General features: G+C 34.0%; 1 protein-coding gene across 1 annotated transcript; it reads right to left on the bottom strand.

Annotated features, from left to right (window-relative positions):
- Window positions 1-1,472: 1,472 nt before the first annotated feature.
- On the bottom strand, window positions 1,473-22,204 carry LOC140149118 (uncharacterized). Its single transcript, XM_072171292.1, has 5 exons — window positions 22,159-22,204; window positions 21,417-21,500; window positions 13,647-13,767; window positions 6,534-6,548; window positions 1,473-4,174 (listed from the first exon to the last, which is right to left on the bottom strand). Exons 2-5 carry the CDS (start codon window positions 21,495-21,497, stop codon window positions 3,726-3,728), a joined length of 666 nt encoding a protein of 221 aa, XP_072027393.1. The 5' UTR covers window positions 21,498-21,500; window positions 22,159-22,204; the 3' UTR covers window positions 1,473-3,725.
- Window positions 22,205-24,583: the final 2,379 nt, after the last annotated feature.

Below are 24,583 nucleotides of genomic sequence, written 5' to 3'. Positions count from 1 at the left end.
TGTGTGTTTATTGTGTATTTCATGTAACCAGAACAAGTTTGTGTACTAATGATGGTAAAGTATGGTGTGCAATGTATAGACATTGGTGGTTCGCCTAAGTTTCGATAGTGACATAGGTATGTTTTTTGCTAGTCATAGTATCCAATCACAGGCATAAAGTAAGTTATGCAAAGCGTACACGCATGTGTACAAGGGCGGTTTGTTGGCATGCTTGCATAGCAAAAATTCATTGATGGCACTACCAGAGGTGATAACTTTTTGTGTGTATGAATGCTGTTGACAAAAGTGTATATTATTTATATGTGCATCTAGCTTTCTATGTTGCCTTTGCAAATCATGTACATTTTGTGTATGCAAGCATGTGTGCATCTAGCTTTGTGTGTTGTACATATGCAAGAATGTGTGCTGATGACAAAGCATGGAAGTGTGCCACTAGCATTGCATCGTTCTTTTTGTGTGTTGTGTACGAAAGAATATTAGTTTTGCATGTGTTGTGTATGCATTAGTATGTGTGCTAGTGACTGGAAAAAATATAAAAATGAATGTGCACTGTGTTTGTTTAACAATGAAAATTTCTTTTTCATCAACTTTAAATGTTTTTTGTAAATAGTCTAGTACAATTTAATAATAACAATCAAAAGCTATGAAAACTTAATGAGGATGGTCAAATTGTTAGACCTGGCAAATAAGTGTCCTGTCAACAGAAATCTCAGTCAGTAATAAGCAAGTATGTGGGTATGTATATGTAGGGGTGTATCTGTAAACACCAGCAAACGAGGACACAAGAGAAATCTCTGTACCATAGTTGTCCATGATTCTTAGACGGTGTTTCTAGATGTAAAATGCTTTAAAAAAAGTATCATAGTGAAGGACTGCATTTTATACTTATTGTTTGCTCTACAAATGCCACACCTTCCTTAATCATATACATATGTGATGTGATCAAGCTAAATGAGTCCGATGTAGATCAAAATCACTGAAAATTCAGTTTTCAATTTCATTACACGAGCCATTCTAAGGGCTTTATTTTGCTGAAAACCCCAAATTAAACGTATACTGGGTTCCAGAGATATGGCCATTTTCATGTTGCTCAGAATAAAAAAGTACAAAGGAAATTGAATACTATTATTGGCTATATCTCAAAATCGATATTCACGGCATCTGACTCATTTTGCATGATCATATCACAAATGAGGATACGCTATGTGGGTTATACAGTGGATAACAATTATTGGTCTTCCCTGAAAGCTTATCACATTATAATACTCGACATAGACACAAACAAATGTTCACAAAGTTTCCTTTGGTGGGTGGCTACATATAACAAAGCAAAATTACTGCTGAAATCTGTGACATGTTTGATATCTTGTACACAGCTTAAAAGTCAAAGCACTTTGCCCAAGAGATAGAATATATACTATATGTAACAATAATTTCAATCTTACTAAAATAACATAAACTGCATCAAGGTGTTATAAATAAACTGAATTTATTAATATACTATAATACAATTGAATACTGTACAATAATTTATGTTTTCTATATACATTGTGTATTACTACAGGTAAGAAATTGAACATATTGCATTTTAACTTCAGATGTATGTATTTTCGTTTTTAAGCGATGTATCATGTTATTCTTATCATAAATTTTTGTGTAATAGCAAGTAGTCTGGTCAGTGATGACACCAGGATGAAGTGAAAATGTTCCCAAATTCTTACTTAGACTGGGAAAAAGTAGGATGGCAAAGCCCAAAATTGGGTTTTTTTAAATTCTGAAAAAATTTGATGGACCCACTTAATTGTAAAATTGATACATGTTTAACAGTTTCAAGATTAGCAGCATGACTGATATTGGACTCTGTCATATTGACATAAGCTTAAAAAGTTACCTTTTCAGAGTCTGAATAGAGCAGCAACGTAACTTGAGGACTGGAGGAGAGTAATCACTACGCTGAATGAAGACACATTGATGTCGTCGCAAGCTACGTCGTTGCTCTATTCAGACTCCGAAAAGGTAACTTTTTAAGCTTAGTTTCAAGATTAATATTACACTGGTCCACTTTTGTGTCTTCACACATTATTGTCAACCAAGTGTCTGCTTTCTAATTGCCAGGATAAGGATGAAATATTGAAATAATTCTTAGCGAGAACAAAAGGGACTACAGCCATTTGGAACATTTTCAAATAAGTGAAAACAAAATGTTAAACTGATTGTCACTATTCTATATAAATAACCTTATGGCACAATTGACTGATTGCCTTGCAATACTTTTAAAGCTGCTGTGAATATTACTTTCATAACATATTACTCCATTCCAAGGTATTTTTATCACTGTTCTTGTAACCATATTAATTTCATTGTAACACAGATTTACAAACCACACTTTTGTGTAATACTACTATTATAGGTGAAATGGACATCATCATAACCTATTTATTAAGATATTTATTTTTACCAGGCAAGTGTGTATAGGGTTCAAGATGCTGCTGTCTGCCAGTATACTTTGCCAATGACTGCACCAATTATTAATAATATACCACATACATTCCAATGACTAAAGATGCAGGTGAGCAGCTTTTTATTATCAATTTTCAGGACATGAAATGAATGATGTAAAGTACTCTGTAAACATGTCTTAGTTACATCTGTTGAAACATAGGGGATGCTACGACTTGCTAATATAATCGTATAAATTATGCCAAAAATTAACATTACCTTTGATCAGCACTGTTATGGCAGAGATAAACTCTCAATGATGCATCTGATGTCACAATCAGTCAGTTTGTTTATGATTTGTTGTGATTAACATTTCAGATCACAGTACCCATTTTTTGTTGTCAAGTGATGTCATTCATTTTCAAGTAAGTCTTTATGCGAAATCACTACTAATGCTTACATAGACTCCTCCCCAGTGGCAGTGTAATTTTTCTGCTTCTAATAGTAAGATTAGCCCTATGTAATACACAGGTAATGAGTTGGGCTGTCCTCAACTTCTTGCATTGCACTGGTATAGGAGTTGCAAGTGCATGGTTCAACCCCAATAACATACCTACAACTGATGTAGATACAAGACCATGAACTGATATAGGTAATGAATTCAAGCAGTTTAAATATAGTATTTCAATTTTAATATTAATTATGTCTGATAATATTTAATAGGACCCTGTGAAAACAAGCACCTTTCAGCCTTTCAGCAGAATATCTTTTCATGAGGATTGAGGTAACATGATCTGTCATTCTTATACCACCTGTCGCAAATAATTTGTCATGTAGTGCACATAAAACTCTGCAATGAACATATTTATTAATGTGAACTCATAGAGTTGCGTGACCATGATCAAAATGATACTGCTTCAAGAGCTGCATTTGTATAATAACATAAAACAAAACAAAACCATATCATCAGTTATGTAAAACTAAACTTCTCATCACAACAGTTTGGATGACTATTAATATAAATATATCTATATAGCACACTCTCTATTAATCATATTCAACCGAAATTATTACATTACCCGTATTTTCAAATTTCTGTCCAATTATTTATTGCCAACTATTATACTACAATAAAACTGAACATTATTAATGTTAATCTGCTTGTGTGTACTGATATAAAGACATCTAAATAAACTTAAACAATTTATCATCAGTCTTTACAAATATCCAATAGTAAATTGAATACTTCTGCCGCTCTTACAAAATAAACTTAATGTTTAGAATCATCAAAGAACATTGCAAAGTTTACTTTTGTTTCTTCGTTGTGTAGGTGATGCTGCCTTATGATTAGATTGGGCAGCGGCAGCTATATCATTATTGCCATTACTTTCTGCAGCTGCTTTCACAACTTTGCCATTCTTATCTACTTTAGCACTTGTTGGAGTTGGTGCCACATCTGTCTTGGTCTGTTGTGCTGCAGGTGGTGCAGGTGCTGCAGGTGCTGCAGTTGGGGCAGGTGCTGCAGGTGGCTCCTTGGTTGCTGCATCTTGTCTGGTAAGAGATGGTTTCTTCTCTTCTGTAGCCAGAGGGGATATAGGTGCCTTCTGTGGCGGTTCTGATGTTTGAGTATGAGATGGAGTGAGAGGTGGTGGAGTATTGGATGGAGTACCTCCTTCCAGGGAAGCAACTTTTGACATCTTTTTCTGCTTTTCCCTTTCCAGAAACGCCTTCTCATCTGTGGGATAAAAGACAAATATTGATTAATATCAACAACAAAAATACTGCATTGAACATCTCTAACATATGTTGTTTGTCATGCAGTGTGAATTTTTATATTTTATTCTTGTCCATGTCACAGGCTTCAATATGCTGACAACAAGAAAGCTCAACACTTCACATGACCATATGTGACGTGTCATGTCAAAAGGAGACACTTTTGGGCAGGTTATCAATTTTGAGGTTTTTATATATCTTAAATATAGAGATATTTTGCTCCACAATGCTATTTTCCCCAATGAAATCGGACATTCCTAAGTGAAGATATTGAGTTGGTAAGTTGTGGTATTATAAAATTGGAAATTGAGATATCGTCCTTTAAAAATATTATTGACACTGTTGAGAGTAGGATTTACATTGAAAAATGTCTAAAAAAATACAAGATGCCAGTTATATTCCGGTCTGAAACTATCAGACAATATTTTTAACATTAATAACATCACAAATTTGCAACAAACCCAAATTGTGAAAAAATCACCCACGGGCAGTTTTTTGGCTATTTCTTCATTTACTATCCTGCCCAAAAGTGTCTCCTTTTGACATGACACGTCACATATTATCTTAAAATATCTTACCGCAGATTAATCTTAATCTTACCTAAAACTACAGTACATATGACGAGTTCAGATGCTATAAACACCCATTTTCAAATCTTATAACTTATAGCCACCAACATCTGTTCTCAGTATAATGCTTGCTTTAAACTGACACCCTACTCTTAAAAATTTCAAGGTCAAGAAGCAATTATTTTCTTATTGCGTTCTTTATATTTGACCATTAATATTTGCCTATCTCAAAGGAGACAAATGGAGGTATCAGTTTTTGCATCTTCATATATTTGATAGCTATATAGGCTGGGCTGAGGTGTGCATGAACCGTACCATGCAATATGAACATGTTGTTTCTATACCACATACATACCATTGGCTATGCACATGTTTATGTTTCACCTTAGTGTACATCTCTGTCCAAATCTTGACTAATCTGAATTGATCTAGATAGGTTGAATGAAGCACATCATAGTAGATTGCCATTTGATAGGTGGATTGTGCAAATGTGTACCACATTCCTTGACCATTTATCTATAGCCAAGCATGGGCGGTGCAGAAGGAGCACACACACCCTGGGGTCTATGCCTTAAACATGTAAAATCAATCTATTTTGGGGTATTTTGGGCTATTCTTACTGCTGCATACTGGGGGGAGTCTAAGGTTTCTGGGTATGGCCCTGTCAATAGTGAGAAATTTGGGCACAAAATAGATGCTATACCACTTACCTCACAACAAGCACAACTATTTAATATGAAAAGGATAATGTCCTTTCACAGAGTAAAATAAGCTCTACATCTCAATAAAAAAAAACACCTTTCAATATCCCTCATCAAAGTTTAACTACAATCCCGGTCATAATTGTTCGAAAACTTTAATATGGGTACTTCAAATATGCCCCCATTCCCCCGATCAATGTTGTTGGTTATTTTTATGGTCATGCACCCCTAAAAACATCCAACATTGATTGGGGGCAGGGGGAGGGCTGTAGTAGTAGGAAATGGTTTAGACTTTACGTCAAAGAAAGCAAAATATGTCAATAATATCAGAAATACGGTCTCAAACAGTCCTACTTTGACACAAGTGTTCAAACTATTTATGTCCAGGATTGTAGATGTTTAGTTTGTTACACGTATTTCAACATTAGGAAGCAAAAAAAAAAAAAAAAAAAAAAAAAAAGAGAGAGAGAAAAGAAGACAACAATGCACATCTTCAAAAGTATCATGCCAATTAATAGTTACTCCTCCTGTTAACATATGCAGGTGTCTTGAAATAATTTACTCTAGATGTATGTCTTTCAACAGATTCACTCATTTTGAATCCTTGATGACATTAATTTAAGTAAAGTTCAAAGATCTTTCTTGTCAAAACCATTTGCACCTATGTGACAGGTATCTATAGATACATAAGTAATTTAATCAGCCTTGACCATCAGCTGGTCATGGTCAACCCCGTCAGCTATTGTCAGTTTTAAATGTTTCTGACACGATGAATCTTTGAACTTTAACTACAGTACTTAGCAGATTTCTGATTTGGGATGCCAGCTCTGTATCAGCTCTGTATCATATGGCCTTTGCTAATTACTATTGACTACTAAATGTTACAATGCTGAACAGAGTTAAAATATTAACTGCTACAATGCTGAACTCACCATAAAATCTATATAAAATGGACACCCTCTCCTCTAATAATTACCACCTCATAGATATAAGCTGTGTAAGAGGGATATATTATGTTACAACTTAATTTCTTGGACAGAAGAAACCTTACCTTTAACCTTTGTTCCTTTGATTGCAGTAAAATAATTAAAGAAATCAAACATTGTTATTTTCAAAGTAACCATGGATACACTTAATATCTCATTGATGTTATGGTCAACTTTCTGTTATTCCAAATTATTATCTTAGTCCTATTATATATTCAATTATCTTAGAGACAAGGTTTTGTACAATATTTGAACAAACTTATGATTTAAGTCATTAAAGTGGGATTGTCCATTTTTTAAGCGAGACAATATACAACATTTATTTACAGAGCATTATCATACCATACACTCTAACAAAATCAGAACATTTTAGCAGCCTATTTGTAACATACATTGGAACAATTTGTACAGAGTTTTAAAAAGATATTTTTTTATGTTCTTTCAGTTTTTATTCTGCACATTGTACAATTCCATGCACAATTCAGCAAAGTATTGGTTTACCTTCCTGTTTTCTACTGTCATACAATGGAAAGCCATTTCATTATCATCCTTCTTAACATATATTTGTCCTGCGGGGCTTATATTATCACCCATCTGTTTCCTGAAGGCCATGTTCATACTCATATTGGTTTGCATTTGGGGCAGGTTTTTTTACCTGCTACTTTGATAAGTATTAAATAAAAACCTTGTCTAAGTTAATTGAATGAATAATAATAGTCTTTAGATATGATATTATCTTGAACTCTAATAAGGTTTCTTATACATGAAGTTGTGCTAACCAACTTACCATTACCACTTAGGGCATTTATATTTATCACTATTGTGTATGAATATATTACTCACCTATGTACCAACACAAATACATGCACACAAACCCACTCATGCTCAGCATTGAATGCCTAATTCATGTCAAAGCAATCACATAACTCCTATAAAACGAGCAAGTTTTAAATTTTTGAGTCTTCTAGATATGAACCAGCAATTAGATTGCATTGCCTTGAGATCAGATGTATACTCATGGTGTCAGCATAGCACACATAGAAGATAAGACACCCATGATTATTGGTGAGATTCACTCATAATGATAGAATACTTGCTAGTTTCATAGGACTTGGAATGCCTTTGCTGCCATGTAACTAATGATTACTTTTTGTAATTATTACTTATTTCTCATAGCATGGATGGAGCAAAGCAAGAATTAAAAAGATTAAAAGATGAAGGCTACATGCAAAGTAGTAAAGTTAATTTACACTCGGGAAAATATTGGAAGCCAAAAACTTGTTTTTGTAGTTTTAAGTGCCAAAAATAATAATGTCATAATGGTTCACAGTCTGTGACACTGTGTAATCCATGTCTCAACTTACACTTGTAATGTGATTACAACTCTCATATCACTGTTGTAATTTTTAATTTGTTTTTAACAACTTGCTCTAAATCTAAATGTTAACATTTCAGTAATCCTTTTGAATAACTATTAAGGTCAAAGTTGCAGTCATTTATGTTATTTCATTACATCAGAAATTATAATACAAGCCATGATTAGGTATAATTTGATAAATGTGTAATGTAAAATTGGTTAATAAAAATAACAAACGTAATTTTTCCAATTTTAAAAAAAATTAACTGTGAATGATCCTTATGATCTAGCAAAATATTGAGTTGATTACTGAATATGTATCCAAATGCCTAATATTAAATTTAAGTGGCTACCATCAATATTATATACCAGCATCCCTGACTTCAGGCCTACTTTGTCTGATATGATTGGGCAGCTTCCATTGGCTTAGCTATGGTATTAAAGTTGAAGGCTTCTTGTTATTGCAAAGTGATTAAAATCATGCTTCCATATATGAGCATTCCATCATCATGACCACACCATGCATGCATGCATGTATGGATATATGTAGGAATGAAATGAGTTCCTATAGGATATGTGGAAGGAAGGAAATGGGTTAGTTATGGTACATAGTATCACTAAATTTGAGCCAAGTAATAACCAAGTTTCTTATCATCAGCAGTGATCAGTAACTTTTGATCATTTAAAGCATCTCACTCTGAAACGAGACAATGCAATGCTCCATACAAATTGGTATGAGACATCACTTGATTTGTGATTTGCCTCATGGTCTTTATACATAGTGAAAATAAGCACGTAAAAGTGTTCAAGAATAAGGGTATCAGAAACATGGGGAGAGAATACTCAGTACAAATGACAATACATGGATGTGCCCCAAACAAGGGTTGCATTTTCGGCCATTGGTATATCAATGACTCCTCTTTAGGCCAATTTTGGTATAATGGGTCATTTTTTTTACAAAAGTTTCCCAATTTGCCTAACTGTAGCCTAAGTTTTTCTAAAACTGCCAACAATTTTGGGAAAAGATACGGTAAGAATATTGATTTACAGAGCCCAAATTGAGAAATACTTTAATAGGATGTTAATCATCCAACTGAAATCAACAAGCAAAGAAAATCTAATTCTAACAGGCAGAGGTGTGTTATCAACTACATTCCTATAGGTTGTTATGATAACAAGTTGTTTACTCCAAATTATTATTTTTTACTTAATTCTTTTTCAATAAATTCATTTTGGGAATGTATATGGTATGGTGTGGTATATGGTAGACAAACAAAAAACACTCTAAAAGCTCCTGTAGGCACATACAATGATAATGAAAAAATCATTCTCTGAAATATGTCAAATGTTTCATGGCAATGAGAATTGAATTTTCACCACCAGTAATATCTAATACTTGGATATGAAAATAATGCATATGCCACAACTTTTAATACTAGTTAATCTTTTAACAATATCTTTTAAACAAAATCTAACCAAAAAGGAAACAAATTTTTGGATCATTTCTTGTTGACCAAACATTATGTGAGATATCAAAAAAGTTGGGAAAATTAATATACACATCTAAAATCAATGATCTTCCATAATGTGTTTGTCCAAAACTGTAGGTTCACACCTATATATGATTTCATGATGTATAGTGGGCTACTAAGGGCTATTACCATGATACTGATTCTGGTATAGCTTCACCATTTTGCACTGACATTTAGGACTAGAATTGCAACAACAGAATCTCCAGTCAGTTAAAAACAAAACCCATTTCTATAGGACTTTATACATTTAAAAGAATTGTATGTCTGTATTTGCATCACAAAATATAGTTGCAATAAATTGAATGCAAGATACAAGACAGGCAAATATAGAGGGCCATCCTAGTTTGAGTAGGCCTAAACAACTCGACTTAAGTTTGTCCTAAAATTTATGAAAAAGTATGTGCCTATTAGGATTTTGTAGTGGTCATATGCAGAGGATATATATAGTATAGGAGTTAGCAACCTGCACTGCAAGGCTATGATCAGAAACACACTGCACGCAATAACTACAAAACTGACTTGCTACTGGTACTCTAACTTGGTACCATGTCATCCTATGTATACCATAGATAGATGTACATAGCAAGATATAAGCTGTGGGTGATATAATGGTAGCTGCTAATAGTGCTATCAGGCAAATTTGAAATGTTCATTAATTTGATTGGAGGATTTCTGGACCAAAGGGGCAATATTTCTTCAAATGTCACTTCAAATAAGAATCAATTTGTGAACATAAACCAGAAATTTGAAATTAAACAAATGCTAATAAACTGCTGTGGTCCGTCTATATCAGAGAGAAATATCTGCTGTGGTTTAGCATATCCTCTAAATTTGAGTTAATTTGATATTTGACAGTTGCCTCCGTACCAGGGCTCCGTACCCACACTCATTATTAGTTCTTGTGCACAAAGCAAAGTCCTAATTGGCGAATCAAATCATATAATGAAAATCAGAAACTCATTTGTTGAACAAGATGCACTGCACCACAATCTCAGTGTGACCCAATTCATTTCATGCATGATGAATACAACAGGGTGTGTGCGCATAAGCAAGTGGCAAAGGTATCTGACAAGGACTCACTGTAGATTGTCTAATTGCCAAGATGCTGCTGGTGCATTAGCATCAAAACTCTTATTCTATGATAGTTAATATAATTTGTGGCCTCTGGGATTGGACTCATTGAATCATTGCTTAACAGTAATATTATTCATATGATTTGTTGGGAGTGGCCTTCTTTTCTGTATACTTTATCATCAATTATGTTTCTTTCCTTGTCTTTCTAGACTGGCTTAAGCATAATGTTTGCTTGTGCCTGGTCCCTTCACAACCTAAGGGCATCTTTGCACAGAGCAATCTCAACTCCTGGACTCAACTACATGAGGGTTTTATTGTAGCTTTACAAAAAATGGTTGTTAGAGACCAACAGACCCACCAAGATTATCAACTTATTTGAAAGGAAAGCTTTATTTTCATTTTGATGTTATTTTTGTGCCCACAAAAGCTGTTGAATACTGATGTGTTTGCATCGCAGCATAAGCAGAATGAAACAAGCATATAGGCAAGCAAACAAACAAACAGACAAACAAAAAGTGTACTTGCACTTGCTAGCAAACCAGCTTATTTCTTTGCTATGTTATCCACCCATGTATAAATACATTGGTCGGTGATTCTTAGACTAAATGTAGGTTTTACATAGGATGATGTTAATGATTGAAAATAGAGGGCGCACTTACGAAGTCTAGGACCGCCCATGTTATCTCGCACCTGCAGACATCAGGCTGCGACATCCAGCATGTACAATTAGTACAGAATAAAACAAACATGAAAAAAAAAATCAATTAAAATTTTGGTAATATATAAAATCCTGGATGTGTATTATAACACAAATGAGGTAAACAAATAAATGCAATTTTGTTCTCAAAGGAATAAAAAGCATTCCCAAGATAAAATGTCAAAATAAACCAAACTTTAACTGAATCAAAATAACTTTTAAATTAAAAAAATAGCCATAAGTTTACAACTTTTTGAAAGTGCAATGTGTGGTATTTCAGTCCTGAATAAATAAGCAAACTGAAAATAATTTGATCTAATAACCATTTCAAGGACTGAACATGAAGGTGGGAAGGACAGATTTCTAGCTACTATGAAGATTATACAGTGTACAGGGTAAACATACTTGGATTCATTTTGGGGCAAACTAATTAAAATAAAAACACAGGAAAGTTTTTGGGATTTAAGGGCACATCAATTATGTGAAATGAAGTGTTTTGATTAAGGGTAAGGGTTTGATTGATCTTGGTAATATTAAATTCCCAACAGGTGTTAATATAACACCATGAAGTGGTTTCATTTAATCACCATATGAAAAGAAACAAAATAACAGGTAGGTTTTCATCACGAATTTAAACCAAAAATGTACAAGAAAACAATCCAGGTACATGTGGTCTTTCCACACAGTGTTAACAAATTACAATACATCGGTGTTACAACAAATATTACACTAACAGTGATATGAACATGCAGTACACTTAATTCAACAGCAAAGCGCACCACTGTACAATGCCTATCCATGATGGTGACATCTGATATATACCTCTAGTACATCTGACTGGTGTTAAGGAGGGTGATCTGCTTAATTTCAACTTAGTGAGAATATTGATTTTAGAACTTGAAGGTAAACTTTAGAGCTTGAAGGTAAACTTCTCAACACACATCGGAGTGATTGTTCATGGTGATGGTCACTGAACATTCTGCAGATCAACAAAGATTCAAACAAGGGACCTGAATGTTCATGTGATGGTCCACCCACTAAGCTAATCAGTCAGATTGGAAAGAAAACAGATGCTGTACTTTACAGGTAGTCACATCAAATTTGACCCATACTTTTGTCCAATTCAAGAAGCACAAGTCACTTTCATGGTAACATATATAGTTATAATGGTATACTTTCAATACAACATATATATATACCATTGTATGAATTAAACCGTTTGCATGATAATAGTATTAAGTGTACTTTGATGTTCATGTCACTACATCTAACTGATGTGACTCCAATGCTAAGCATATGGCATATGATGGTCAGCCACTCTGGTGACAATCAAACTATATGCTTGGATTCCAAATCTGTGGCATACTTTAAATTTTTACAATCAAACGTCTATAGTTTTTCCTTTTTTGCAGTCTTTAACAGTTAGGTACAACATTTACAGATACAAATTAGGCATTAAGTAAAGAACATCACAAATGCCTACAACACCTGGTTTATACACAGGAACATATTTCAACTCTTTAAATTTCAATGCACAAATTTGTTCTCTTTACTTGTGTTTACAAGTGGTTAGAGTCACATCGTTATTACTTACAGGGCATGCAAGACTGAAGGGACAAAAGGAACATTACAAGTGGCAAAAAACATTCACAGATTTACATCAGAAATGTTAATCACTAATGATGGATAGAAAACATTGGAAAGGTCAAGAATCTGAAATTTATGAAGATAGCATCAAAATAGTATCTTTGGTCTTTGTATAATTTTTGATTATTTATATCTTTTTCATTGCACATCAAATTTTGCTTTGTTTTATTCAAATTAACATTAATTTGTATTAACCATGAATACATGCAAAAAAGTGTTTTAATTTTAGTTGATGTTATCTTCTTGAAGTAGAGTTAGTGAAACACAAAATGTGATCCAGGAAGAGTAGACTGAAAAGTGAGAATTAACATTGATAACATGTATGATAACATTAGCAGATCTCATCTTAGGTACTTATGATAAATTACTTAAACCATGGTTATCTAGTAGCCTATTAGTCATTAACCAGGTTAGTTAATCCTAATTTGTGACTATTCATAAGTTTGATGATGATTTTGTCCCAAAAATAATTAGTATTATGTTATACCTCGTATGTGGTCTGGGAAAAGTTTGTTAATACGGTATATAATAGTTAATTGTAGGAAACCAACATGTAACCATGGTTTGAGTAAAGTGAATGACAATAACAAACCGTGCAGTTGATGAAAAAGTGACCAACTATGTGCAGTACACATCGATTGGTACATCAAGTGTATGTGATTTTGAATATGATGTGAACTGCTCCCGGTTGATGAAACACCCTGTTACCGGGAACAGATGCACAGAACTGACTGACTGACTGACTGTACTGACTGACTGACGGACTGATTGATGGTTGAAGTAGCCTACACTATTTCAAACCAGGCTCACGGTGGGAATGGTTAGTTACTATGGCAACAGCTTCATTCCATTTCATTCAGCATCACATTACCTGTGGTCTTCTCATTTTCGCGTATGAGGGCACGTTCTTCGGAGAGTGATTGCCAGTTGTCACGGTTGCCCTGGCAACCAGAATGTAGAGGTGTCAACAAGGGCTCTACATTAGCCAGGTTCTATAGATCGAGGGAATAAGAAATTGTGGAACACAAACCAAAAAGTCAAAAATCCTGTGTTTCATGTAGTTTCACACCATGGAGTACTTACCCTAATACCTCAGCATATTCAACCAGCTCTCTTTTGCCACTTACATGAAATTCAATATATTCCCAACAAGTGCCACATTTGCATAATAAAATACACAACTGTACCACCACCACCACTTCCAATAAAGTGTCAGTGATATGATATATACAAAAACATGAGAAAAATACTGAGTAATAAAATAAATTGATAAGACTAATCTAACCATCAGATAATTTGCCATCAGCCATTGCTTGCCAGTTGTCTCGGTTTCTCTTGACGCCATCGTGGAGTGGGTTTAAACCTGGCCATAAATCTGAAAACACCTATATGGGGGGTTTTGTGTCATGGTCAACACAAAAACAGGAGAAAGAGAAAAATAGAAAGAAGAAAAAGAACATGGTGCAATATGGTGATTAGCTAGGCATTGTTTCAATCCTTGCTCAGTTCAAGCATGATGCATGGGTATGAATGCATGGCAGCAGCCAAGTCAAGATGCACATTGGTTAGTAACACAGGTTGATTTCATGATGCAATTATCTATTTACACAGTCAGGCATTCATTCAAGATGCAATTTGATTTATACAGGTGGGACCTGGTAATATTCATGTGCATACCTTCATCATCATAATATTTCCTATACATCTTGAAGGAATACAGTAAAGTGTGAATCATCTGATGAAGATGGCATCAGGAAGATAAAATCAATACTGCCCTCTAAGATGTCAGTCAAATATTATGACTATGGGAATGGGACACTGTGAAAAAGTGGAAACCTTTAGACATGCAAACACATTTTGAAATCTTATTTTTTTTTTTTATAAAATAGATTTGTTGTTAACATAATCTAAATAGATATAATTAATGTCCAACAAGTAAAAACAGAGAATGAAATAATAGAAAATGTGTGAAAAAAAAAGACTGTGAATAGACTAACAAGAAATAGGTGGAATAAAATTCAGTTTGTGTTGTTTCATTTCAACATTTATATCAGATACAATGTAATTGGGAATAAGTAGATTGTCCCTATACCGAGTTAGACATTTCAGCATTTTGATCAAAACCAAATTAAAACTGAATATGGGTTAGTCAATGATGGTTCCTTTGGGGTGTGTCAGACTTTGCTTCAGCTCTTTTACTAATTGATATTCAATACACGCAAATAAAATCTACTTTCTTTAAACATCATTCTGTAAAGGTTTCCACTTCTTAGAACAAAGCAATCATTTAGTAACATAACATGATAAATCATTTCTACATTTTGCATTCACTTATTGGATTCCAAACCATGCATCATGCATTTTCTTTAAGTCATGTTAGTAATAGCTACAAACTATGGGAGGATTATATAAGTTATTTTTGAATAACAAAATGTCAAAACTGTTGTCTTCAACCATGCATTTATTTATATCCTTAACAAACAACAGTATTAGCAATGGCCATTTACATCAGACTCAACAGTCTCTGTTTATTGAAGAAATAATCAGTAATATAAAAACCAAAATAACTGAAAAGCAATAATTGGTTATTATTCCATATTCAACATGGAATTTTATATCTTAGAAATTAGGAAGGAAATGCAAGTTTAACCTTTTGAAAATACAAATTATATTTGCAACATGCATATAGTAATAATCATCTTTAGTACAACCTGGGAATCTCAATAAGGGAGAATCATAAAATGTTTATAAAGGAAATAACCAGGTCTTGAAATTGGTTATGCTTATGATAAAAAATACAGTCAATTTGTTTTTCAAAGTAATAAAGTAAAATAAACCAATAAAATAAACATGACCTATGCATTTTGCAATAAATTAAATTTACTTTAATATTTTACTTCATATAAATTGTTAATACTGCATGCATTCTCCTCTTCATGCATAAAAATTGAATTTGTGAGTGACTGTAACCAGGCATTCTTTAAAGTGTCCAAGATGTTTTCTCTACAGAACACATCATAACTCAATTACACATGCATGGATATGTATGTTATTTGTTAGTGTTTTATATGTGGTGGTGAGGTAGGTTGTATTGTTATTAAATCATGCCATTCCACTGCAGGCACATGCACATGTAAATATTTCACATCGTTTATTTGATTCGCTCCTATACTTTCATAGCAATATTGAAATAAATCTCATTTTGTTTTCATCTTCAGGGAATGTACAAGCCAACATTGAAACATACAAAACACAACCTGATTATTCCTTTGTGGTTAGGCTACAAACAGCATACAGACACACACAATGATTGATGTTTTCCCTCACTGATGTAGCAATGTAATCTGTACTCAGTTTGCAATGCTACAAGGCAAGCTGTATTTGCTATGAAAGATGTTTGCTGCGCTCGCTCGCTCGCTAGGTGAGTGACCGACTGATTTCAAGTGCAAATTATAAGCCACGTTTTATGCCCAGGCATTTACAATCAATGACAACATTGAGTTAACAATAAGACATGTGACATTCAGGAACCTAACTACCCTACTGAATTGACATCATTATTACTGACTGGCGATGTTACAACTCATGATATTTGATGAAATAAACGTGACTGGGTAGTCGAAATTTGTGTTTGCTAAACTGAGATACTCTTAATAGATGACATGCTTAATTCTAATGTTGCTTTGCAAATACCAAGACAATGTGTGCGTGTCTTACCCAACACACCCTTTAACAGAGTAAAATTGATCTTGTTCATGATCACAGGAGAATGCACTGCACAAAATCAGCAGCAATTGGCATTCTTATCGCAGTGCTTAGGTCCTGTGTCAAGTCCTGTCAACATTAATATACCATTAATGTCTTTCAAACTTTGTGTGTATTCTTTAAACTAGGATAACAACTTTTGAAACTAGGATAGTAACTTCACATCAAAATGCTTTTTCATATAAAGGAATCATCAAATAATTTGAATATCTTCTCTTTAAACTTCCACATGAAGAATCTGCCCTGTCCTACATTCAGTGAAGAGTTATATTAATTCTTCTTTCCCAAACTCGAACATTTTCTCACTCAATTTGGTCTCCCAGCCCTATTAATTATTTTTGCCTCCTGAACCTGTTAAAATTCTCTACAGTATATTAGGGATTGAATGTCAGATTTCTACATGACTGAGAACAAAACATGCTATCATATGAGGCCTGGCTGCATTGCGCTTGATAGGCTTGCGCTATTTTCACATGAAGTAATGCGGATAGTGAAGACAAAGTGTTAAAGTGTGAAGCATACTGCAGCCATGCATGGCTTGTGATCAAGTGCAATGCCACAGTACTGTGCTAATTTGTTGTGTTGAGTGGTTCATGTTTCTCGCAGTTAACTATTTCATGGAAGTGTGAATTGAATCAAATGAAATACACGTTACATGTAGACGTTTTAAAGCTGTTAGCTGTCATATAGGCTTGTGATGAAAAGCTATTGCTTGTGACATGTTCTATACGGATACACAGAATTACATCAATGAAAATGAAATATGGTGTTATGCATGTTAAAATAATAATGCCATGATAAACAAATTCTAGAATCTAGTATAGTAACTAATAAGTAGGGAATAATTAGCATAATAAAAGTTGGCTCCTTTGTTTTAAATAGGAGGGCTGCTTGAAGTCTATAGGAATGAGTATGTGTGCTCTTCATTGAGTGATAAGCATGTGCTGTGCAATAATCGTACGTGTTACTCATGGGAGGTTACTTCTCTCAAACTAAGTCAGTATAACAATGGACAAATACTTTCATACCTAAAATACTAAAATAACATACGGTGCTTTGACTAAACATCTTTGACAAATCAAGAGGTCAGATGGAATATGTGAGGTCTGAAGAAGGGAGGAAAGGGGAACAGAATGGTGAGAAATGGGATATGTGAGGTAGGAAGAAGGGAGGGGAGGGAAACAGATTGGTGAGAAATGGGATATGTGAGGTAGGAAGAAGGGAGGGGAGGGAAACAGATTGGTGAGAAATGGGATATGTGAGGTGTGAAGAAGGGAGGGGAGAGGAACAGATTGGTGAGAAATGGGAGAGGGAAAAGGATGGAAGGATGAAAGTACAAAAAATAAACTGAAGAAGATTGAGCAGCAGTATTAGAGAAAGAATTATACAATGTGTAGTGATTAGCAGTAGTATAACCAATAGGCTTTTGGTTACAAAGGTTACGGATGGACTACAATAATGGTTAGAGTTTAGAGTAAATAAAGATCGGCAACAAGTAGTTAATCAAGGTTTAGGGCTAATGTAAGGTTACGGATTGGATAAATGGTAATATTGGAATAAGGAGGGAGGGGATTGTAATAAGGAAAAAGGTTAGGGTTAGGATTAGGATCAAACTTAGCATGTGGATACTGTGGTAGATGTTTGGTAACTTGGGAAGAATTAGAGGAAACTGGACAATTGGTAATATGATTATTTTTATTTCTCAGTGACATTAGTGTATTGCATTTGAAAAGGACTGTGTAATGGGAAGATTTGCGTGTAGTAAGTAAGTGGAAAGAAATAAAAGAAGGGCTTGGAAAGGTTACAGACAAATAGGCCTAGTTTGACCAAGACTGTATGACTTCAAAGGTGAGAGTGCTGACAGTAGCGGTAAATTATGTGAAGTGTGTGAAAATGAACTGTAATATTTTTATACAAAGCAAAAGCTTGTATTAAAGTAACTGACTTGCTCAAAATCATTCAAAACCTTGTTTGAAATAGGCCAGTAAAACCATTCTGCATTTCTGTAATGGATAAATGGTGTATCATATCATCTTCAAAAAAAAAATACTGAATACACTCTTTCAGAGGGTCAACAACACCGCTCAAACATTTCTAGTTTCCATATTTTTTCATCTCAGAGGAATAAAGTAGATCATTGATGCAAATATCCATATTCAATATTATTGTGTCTTCAAAGCAACTGTTACACAACACTAGTAGAATTAGATTAGATTGAAAGCAAGTCAACCACAAGTATCCTTGGGGCTTATACATCAATTTGGATACTCTCAATTGCATTAATTAAACAAGCAAGCTTGATGATATGATAACAAAGCTGAACATGTCTTCAACATTACACAATATTACATTCATGTTCCACTGATAGTTAGCAAATTGTGAAGTGATTGATGCGTGTGTGAAGAAAATAGATCAAGAATAAAGAGAAGAGAAAGAGACATTGATTCTGAGGGTTTGATTGATTCCATACAAGCATTCTCAAACTGCATTGGCTTGGCAACTTACGTATTTGGCACATACCCCTGAGGAAGTTTGTTTTAAAGATGTAAACTTTTTCTTAGCATTTAATAACAGGAGAGTGATAAATGTAGAGCTGGCATAGAGAGAAAACTGGATGGTGTACATTAATGGCATGTAATTTCATCAATATCGTATGCTAGCATACTATCTGGGCTAATTACAATTATCTTCATTTGTCTAAGTGCATATTTCTGTAAACCCATTAACTTTAAGTAATGGTATTTTCCTTTAAAATTAAAACTTAGATCCATAATATTAGATCAATCAATTCTGCTGATTAAATGTTAAATATATGCTGTTTTTTATCATTTCCCCTGTGGGTAATACTTGTCATGAGCTTTAAAAACGAGCACAAAACTAATTGTACATTTTCCCAAACATCTTACATTTCATGGTACCAGAGCAGAGTCAGCATAATTTAGTGCTTTCATATTGACTTCATTTCGGGTATCAAAATCTTTGTTTTTTCTTTCCTAGGAAAATAGACACCTGTGGATTTTATTAGTATCTCAGGAACCAGTGACTTAATTGGAGGCATGTTTGATCTTGGATTGTATCATTACAAGGAAAGTTTGCCATCTAGTATTTGGAAAGTGTATAGTTGTCATTCATGGGTATTCTGACTCCAGGGGGTTCAGATGAGGGTTAAATCTATGACCAAAATTAACCACATTTAAAAAAAATTATTGATGACTAAGATATAGCTAGCTAACAATATCTATGAAATCCATCCATGGTGCACATAGATTGCTTAATACAATAAGATATTACTGGCACTCATATATTAAACATAGTGTGACACTTTTTGTGTGTATGTAACATTGAGAGACTATTCTCTTAATCATATCGATACATGAATTTCTAATTTCTAATGAATTCATATTCAGCTCATCTGCAAAAGATTTATTATGTTTTCAAGTGCATAGAAGCTGGATGTGTGAAAGTTTGTAGACAAGTTGAAAAAACAAGAGCTTAAATTTATTGAGCTTGGTGATTCTTTGAGGCAATTATGAAACAAGAAGGATTGAAAATATTGAAAAGTGACTGCAAAAAAGACTAATTTGTCAATAGGAATGGTATAAAATGGTCCATATTAACACAACTAAGCCCCTAATTGGAAGAACTTGTGCATATTTTTGTGCTCAATGAATCCATAAAGCATTATGTATTGAAAGCGTAGTAATGATTAATTAATGTGCTATATAGCTTAATGAGTGTAGTTATATGAGGTGCTCTAGGCTGTTGCATACATGATCAAAGACAACATCTCGTTTGATCAATCTCTCACTTATACAAGACTTTGTTGCTTTTGTTCTTCTTATATATTATGTATATTTGATATAAATTTTCATACATTTGTTCTGTCATTTTTTTGTTACTGTAACAAATGCACCATTAGTATTGCATATTTAATGTTTCATATGTGTCGATAACCTGTGGGACTATGCACTCAAGTATGATGGTGTATTTATGCATGGCCAAATATGTTCATGCCACCAGCTCATATTTAACTCTAACAAGATGTCTCACACCAAATTTTTTTCCCCAAACAAAAGAGAAAAGTAATATTTTCAGAAAAATTACTGCTAAACTTGTTTAAAACTCTTGTTCATGGTCAGCACCAAAAGCCTTTTTTCAATTGTTTTATGGTCATGCATATATATATATATACAGTATATATTTGAGTGCCCCATGCAAAGACAGCGGTTTAATCTATGTTGTGTATTAGCTCCAAATTATGAACCAATAATTGATAACTCAAGTTCAGACATCAAAATCAGAATCTGTTCAGATCAGACAGAAGCTTGCTATTAATTAAACTCTACATGATATTATCACATTATTTTATGCAGGTTGGCTTTGGGATACAGGCAGTTTGCGCAGCATTTGGCAGTTTATTTTACATAGCAACAGGAAAGATTACAGTCAAAGTAAATGGATCAATTCTGAGGAAAGCTGACAAGAAAAGTAGTGCCAACAGAGTAATAATTTGCAGTATTTTTCACAGGAAAATCTGTTTTCAATGCCATTTTTGGCTACAAATTTAGCAGTAAAATTAAAAAACAATGCAACAAATGTTCAGTTATCACAATTTTGCATTTGAGTCTGGAATATATTTTGTAATATCTTTTTTTAGCAATAAGTTTAGCAGTAAATTAAATTTAAAAAATACATCATTATATGTTTAGTTCAAATTTTGCATTGTGTGTTAATAAAGTAAAGCTTTCATTGTTTGAATTAATAAGAAGATCCTCCATTCACAGGTTCCTGAATGACTGTTTCTGTAGTCCTAAATGTTTAATGACACTCTCAAATCTATGTGTATGTTACTGACTCTTGTATGTCTGTGAATTACCTTATATACTGGCAAGCATATAGCATCTATGAATCCTACTTGCATCTTTGGAAGCTGATCTTTCTTCTCTCTGTCCATCATAGCCTACAACACAAAGGAAAAGTATTCACATAAAACTGGTGACATGTGTAGGTTATCATATAGTTTCTTCAGTCGGTGATAGCATGTGTAATATGATATACAAAAGTGCTGAGATAGTGCAATTAGGAAACTAGTAAGACAGAAGTTATCCATGTTCTCATACCATCCTGTTCAAGGTCATCAAGCTTCTTTATATTCACCATTGACAGTGGAATAGCTACAAGTAAGGATGTTAGAATAAGGCATTCAACCAATAAAACAACCTGAACAATGGGGTTTCTGTAGTTACAGTCTGAAGACACTGCAGTTGTCCTAACATTTAGATGACCATTGTGGCAAACAGCTTGACAGTGACTGTTACCCTTCACTCAATATAAATAAGTGACTAGGACACATTCCAATGCATTATTTCCCTCTTCACTATTCACAAAAGGACTCAACTTTTGACTCTCTTGTTTAAATTACCCAAATATTGGGTTTCAAAACGGCTTTTTCATTTCAGTTTGCGCTTCACCCAAAATAAAGCTTTGCACAGGTTGAGTAGATGTTTCAAGCAAAGAGAACAAAACTTTAAAGCTATAATATTCTAATTCAGAATAACTGAAGCATTCCAAATTCCTTTACTGATACAATGTCATCAACCTGACTGCATCCTACTCACAATTGGTGTTTCATGGAGTTGCAGTTTTTCTAAGTCAGTCCTGTTCAAAGAACACTAGCAGTTTCTCAACATTTAGATGATTACCATGGTTTGGTAATAGCTGATACATCACATGCAGTCATCATCATGCCCCTATTGAAACAAATACAGAAATAATTCAGTTTGGAATAACTAAAGATGCATAGAACATCTGGGTCACATTGTACAAAGGTTAACAATTTATCATACGATTGATTCACCACACATATTTCCCTATTAAATCAAGCGTGAGATTGATCCTAAGTCTTTATGAAATAGGCCCAGGGCTGCGTCATAATTAAAGCTTTTCAAAGGTTGAGTAGATATTTCAAGCATCCTTCCTAAAAGATTGAATGACAGAAAAGGCCTCAGTCGTATTCAAGTTGCAAACTTTTAGAAAAGCCCAAACTTGTGATGAGCTTGATGGTTTTACTGGAATGTGTGGAAGGTATGCTACATCAAGGAACTCAAGAACTAACTTAAATGATACAAGGTATAAATATCACAAGTATCAAAATCCTGAAGCATCAATATGGTGCATTATGTTACATCATAATGTGCATTATTTGCCACATTAATCATAATGTGCATGCAATGGTATGTGAAGATCATTGATGAACACCTTATCAAATTAAACAGATGCTCATATTGTAGATACACACAATTGAATACCTGAGTGGAAGAAGGGCCCAACTCCAATTTTGTACAAAAATGAGTTAGACCCAGCATTTTATTGCCAGCAGACTGATCTTCCTTGTGTGTGAAAGATGAGCTTTATGAAAAAATCCTACTCGATCATCCTCCAAAATAGTCTTTCATGAAACAGGCATTAATTAAGTTGCAAATGGAAGAAAGGCCAAAACTCCATGGATGGGCCTGATGGTTTCCACAAATATGTGGTTAAAGAGGAATTTTGTTCATCAATGAAATCTGCAAGAACTACAATAAATTTTCTTGCTAACATATTACATGAGTTCTATCAATTAATGGTGAAGCATCAATATCTGTAGCTATTTATAACACAGAACTAATTGCAGTATATTTGGAAGGGCCCAACTCCACTCTTATTAAGACCTGTAGCTATGGAAACATCAAATATTTTCAATGTGTACTATTGATGTTCATGTATTAAAGGTCCCCTGAAGATGCAAAACGTTCTGTCTATAAAACATTTTTCCAAATATTAAGTTTTTTCTTAATATTCAAAAACAGATTTTGATGGAGTTGGGCCCTTCTTCCACTAGGTACAATTCTACTTATTCCCTGAACCAGTGATAGACCTAACTTCTGAGAATACTGCTACTAACAGATAAACAAACAAACAAACATGTGGTCCGTATAATTATTGCCACATTGATAACTACAAATTGGTCTATTCCAGTTGAAATCCATGCACCCCCTATGGAAGACATGACTTTAATCTCATACACTGGGGGTGTAGATTTCAAATGGAGTCATCCATTCAGGTTACCCATTTGAAATCTACCCTCCCTGTGTGGAAGTTTCAGGCAATGTATTCCATAGACGGTGTATGAGTCACCCAATCCTCACCTTAATAACGCCTTCTCTTCTTCTTTGGCCCACTCGCAGTCCCTGTGTTCAACCAGCTCGAAAAATGCATTACGCTTTCTGCATCACAAGAGAACAATTTATAAGCAAATAAAACCTTTTCAAGCTGATAAATACAAATCATCATTCATACAATTTGTATTCTAATAAGACATTATTTTGTCTTACTTGTTTCAATTAAACTTCATGCTTTTATTTTATGCCTTAATTTTTTTGTCAATATCTGTTACCATAATATAATAATGTAAATATAAATGTATGATATATAATATAACTCTCTGTAATACTCTCCATTAAAGGGGCGTGGTCCAATCTTTTTATGTTGTCTCTCTCTCGTCTTCTCTGGTTTCTATCTTACATTAAAACCTACCATTAAAACAATATGTTTCAAAATTTTGAGTTGAGCAATTATACTCCAGCGGTTTTGATATGAGAAGCAAAAACATGTATAACAATTGCCCCATAGGATAATACATACACTTCCGGTGTGGTTACCACAATTCACCACGTTTTTGTTCACACTAACCATATCTCGGGCATTATATTTCACTGGGGTAATGAGAAAAATAAGAGTTTTCTTCTGATACCAAAATCTCGGTTTTGATGAAGAAAAATGGGGATGAGGCTGTCTAGTGGGTCACACCCCTGTAATTGACCTTTTCGGTAAATCCCACAATTCCTTACGTAAGATTCCAGATATCACGTTATGACGACTTGCAAAGTGCAGTAGCGATGTTCGCTAAACAATGTGCGCATTGGTGTGATCAAATGAAGACATCTGGGGTCTAACGCAAGGAATTATGGAATTTACCAAAAAGGTTAATTAATTTTGTTCACT

This window comes from Amphiura filiformis, chromosome 3, assembly GCF_039555335.1.
Source record: "Amphiura filiformis chromosome 3, Afil_fr2py, whole genome shotgun sequence".
Classification (NCBI taxonomy): Eukaryota; Metazoa; Echinodermata; class Ophiuroidea; order Amphilepidida; family Amphiuridae; genus Amphiura; species Amphiura filiformis.
This window is presented reverse-complemented; position numbering and strand designations above follow the sequence as displayed.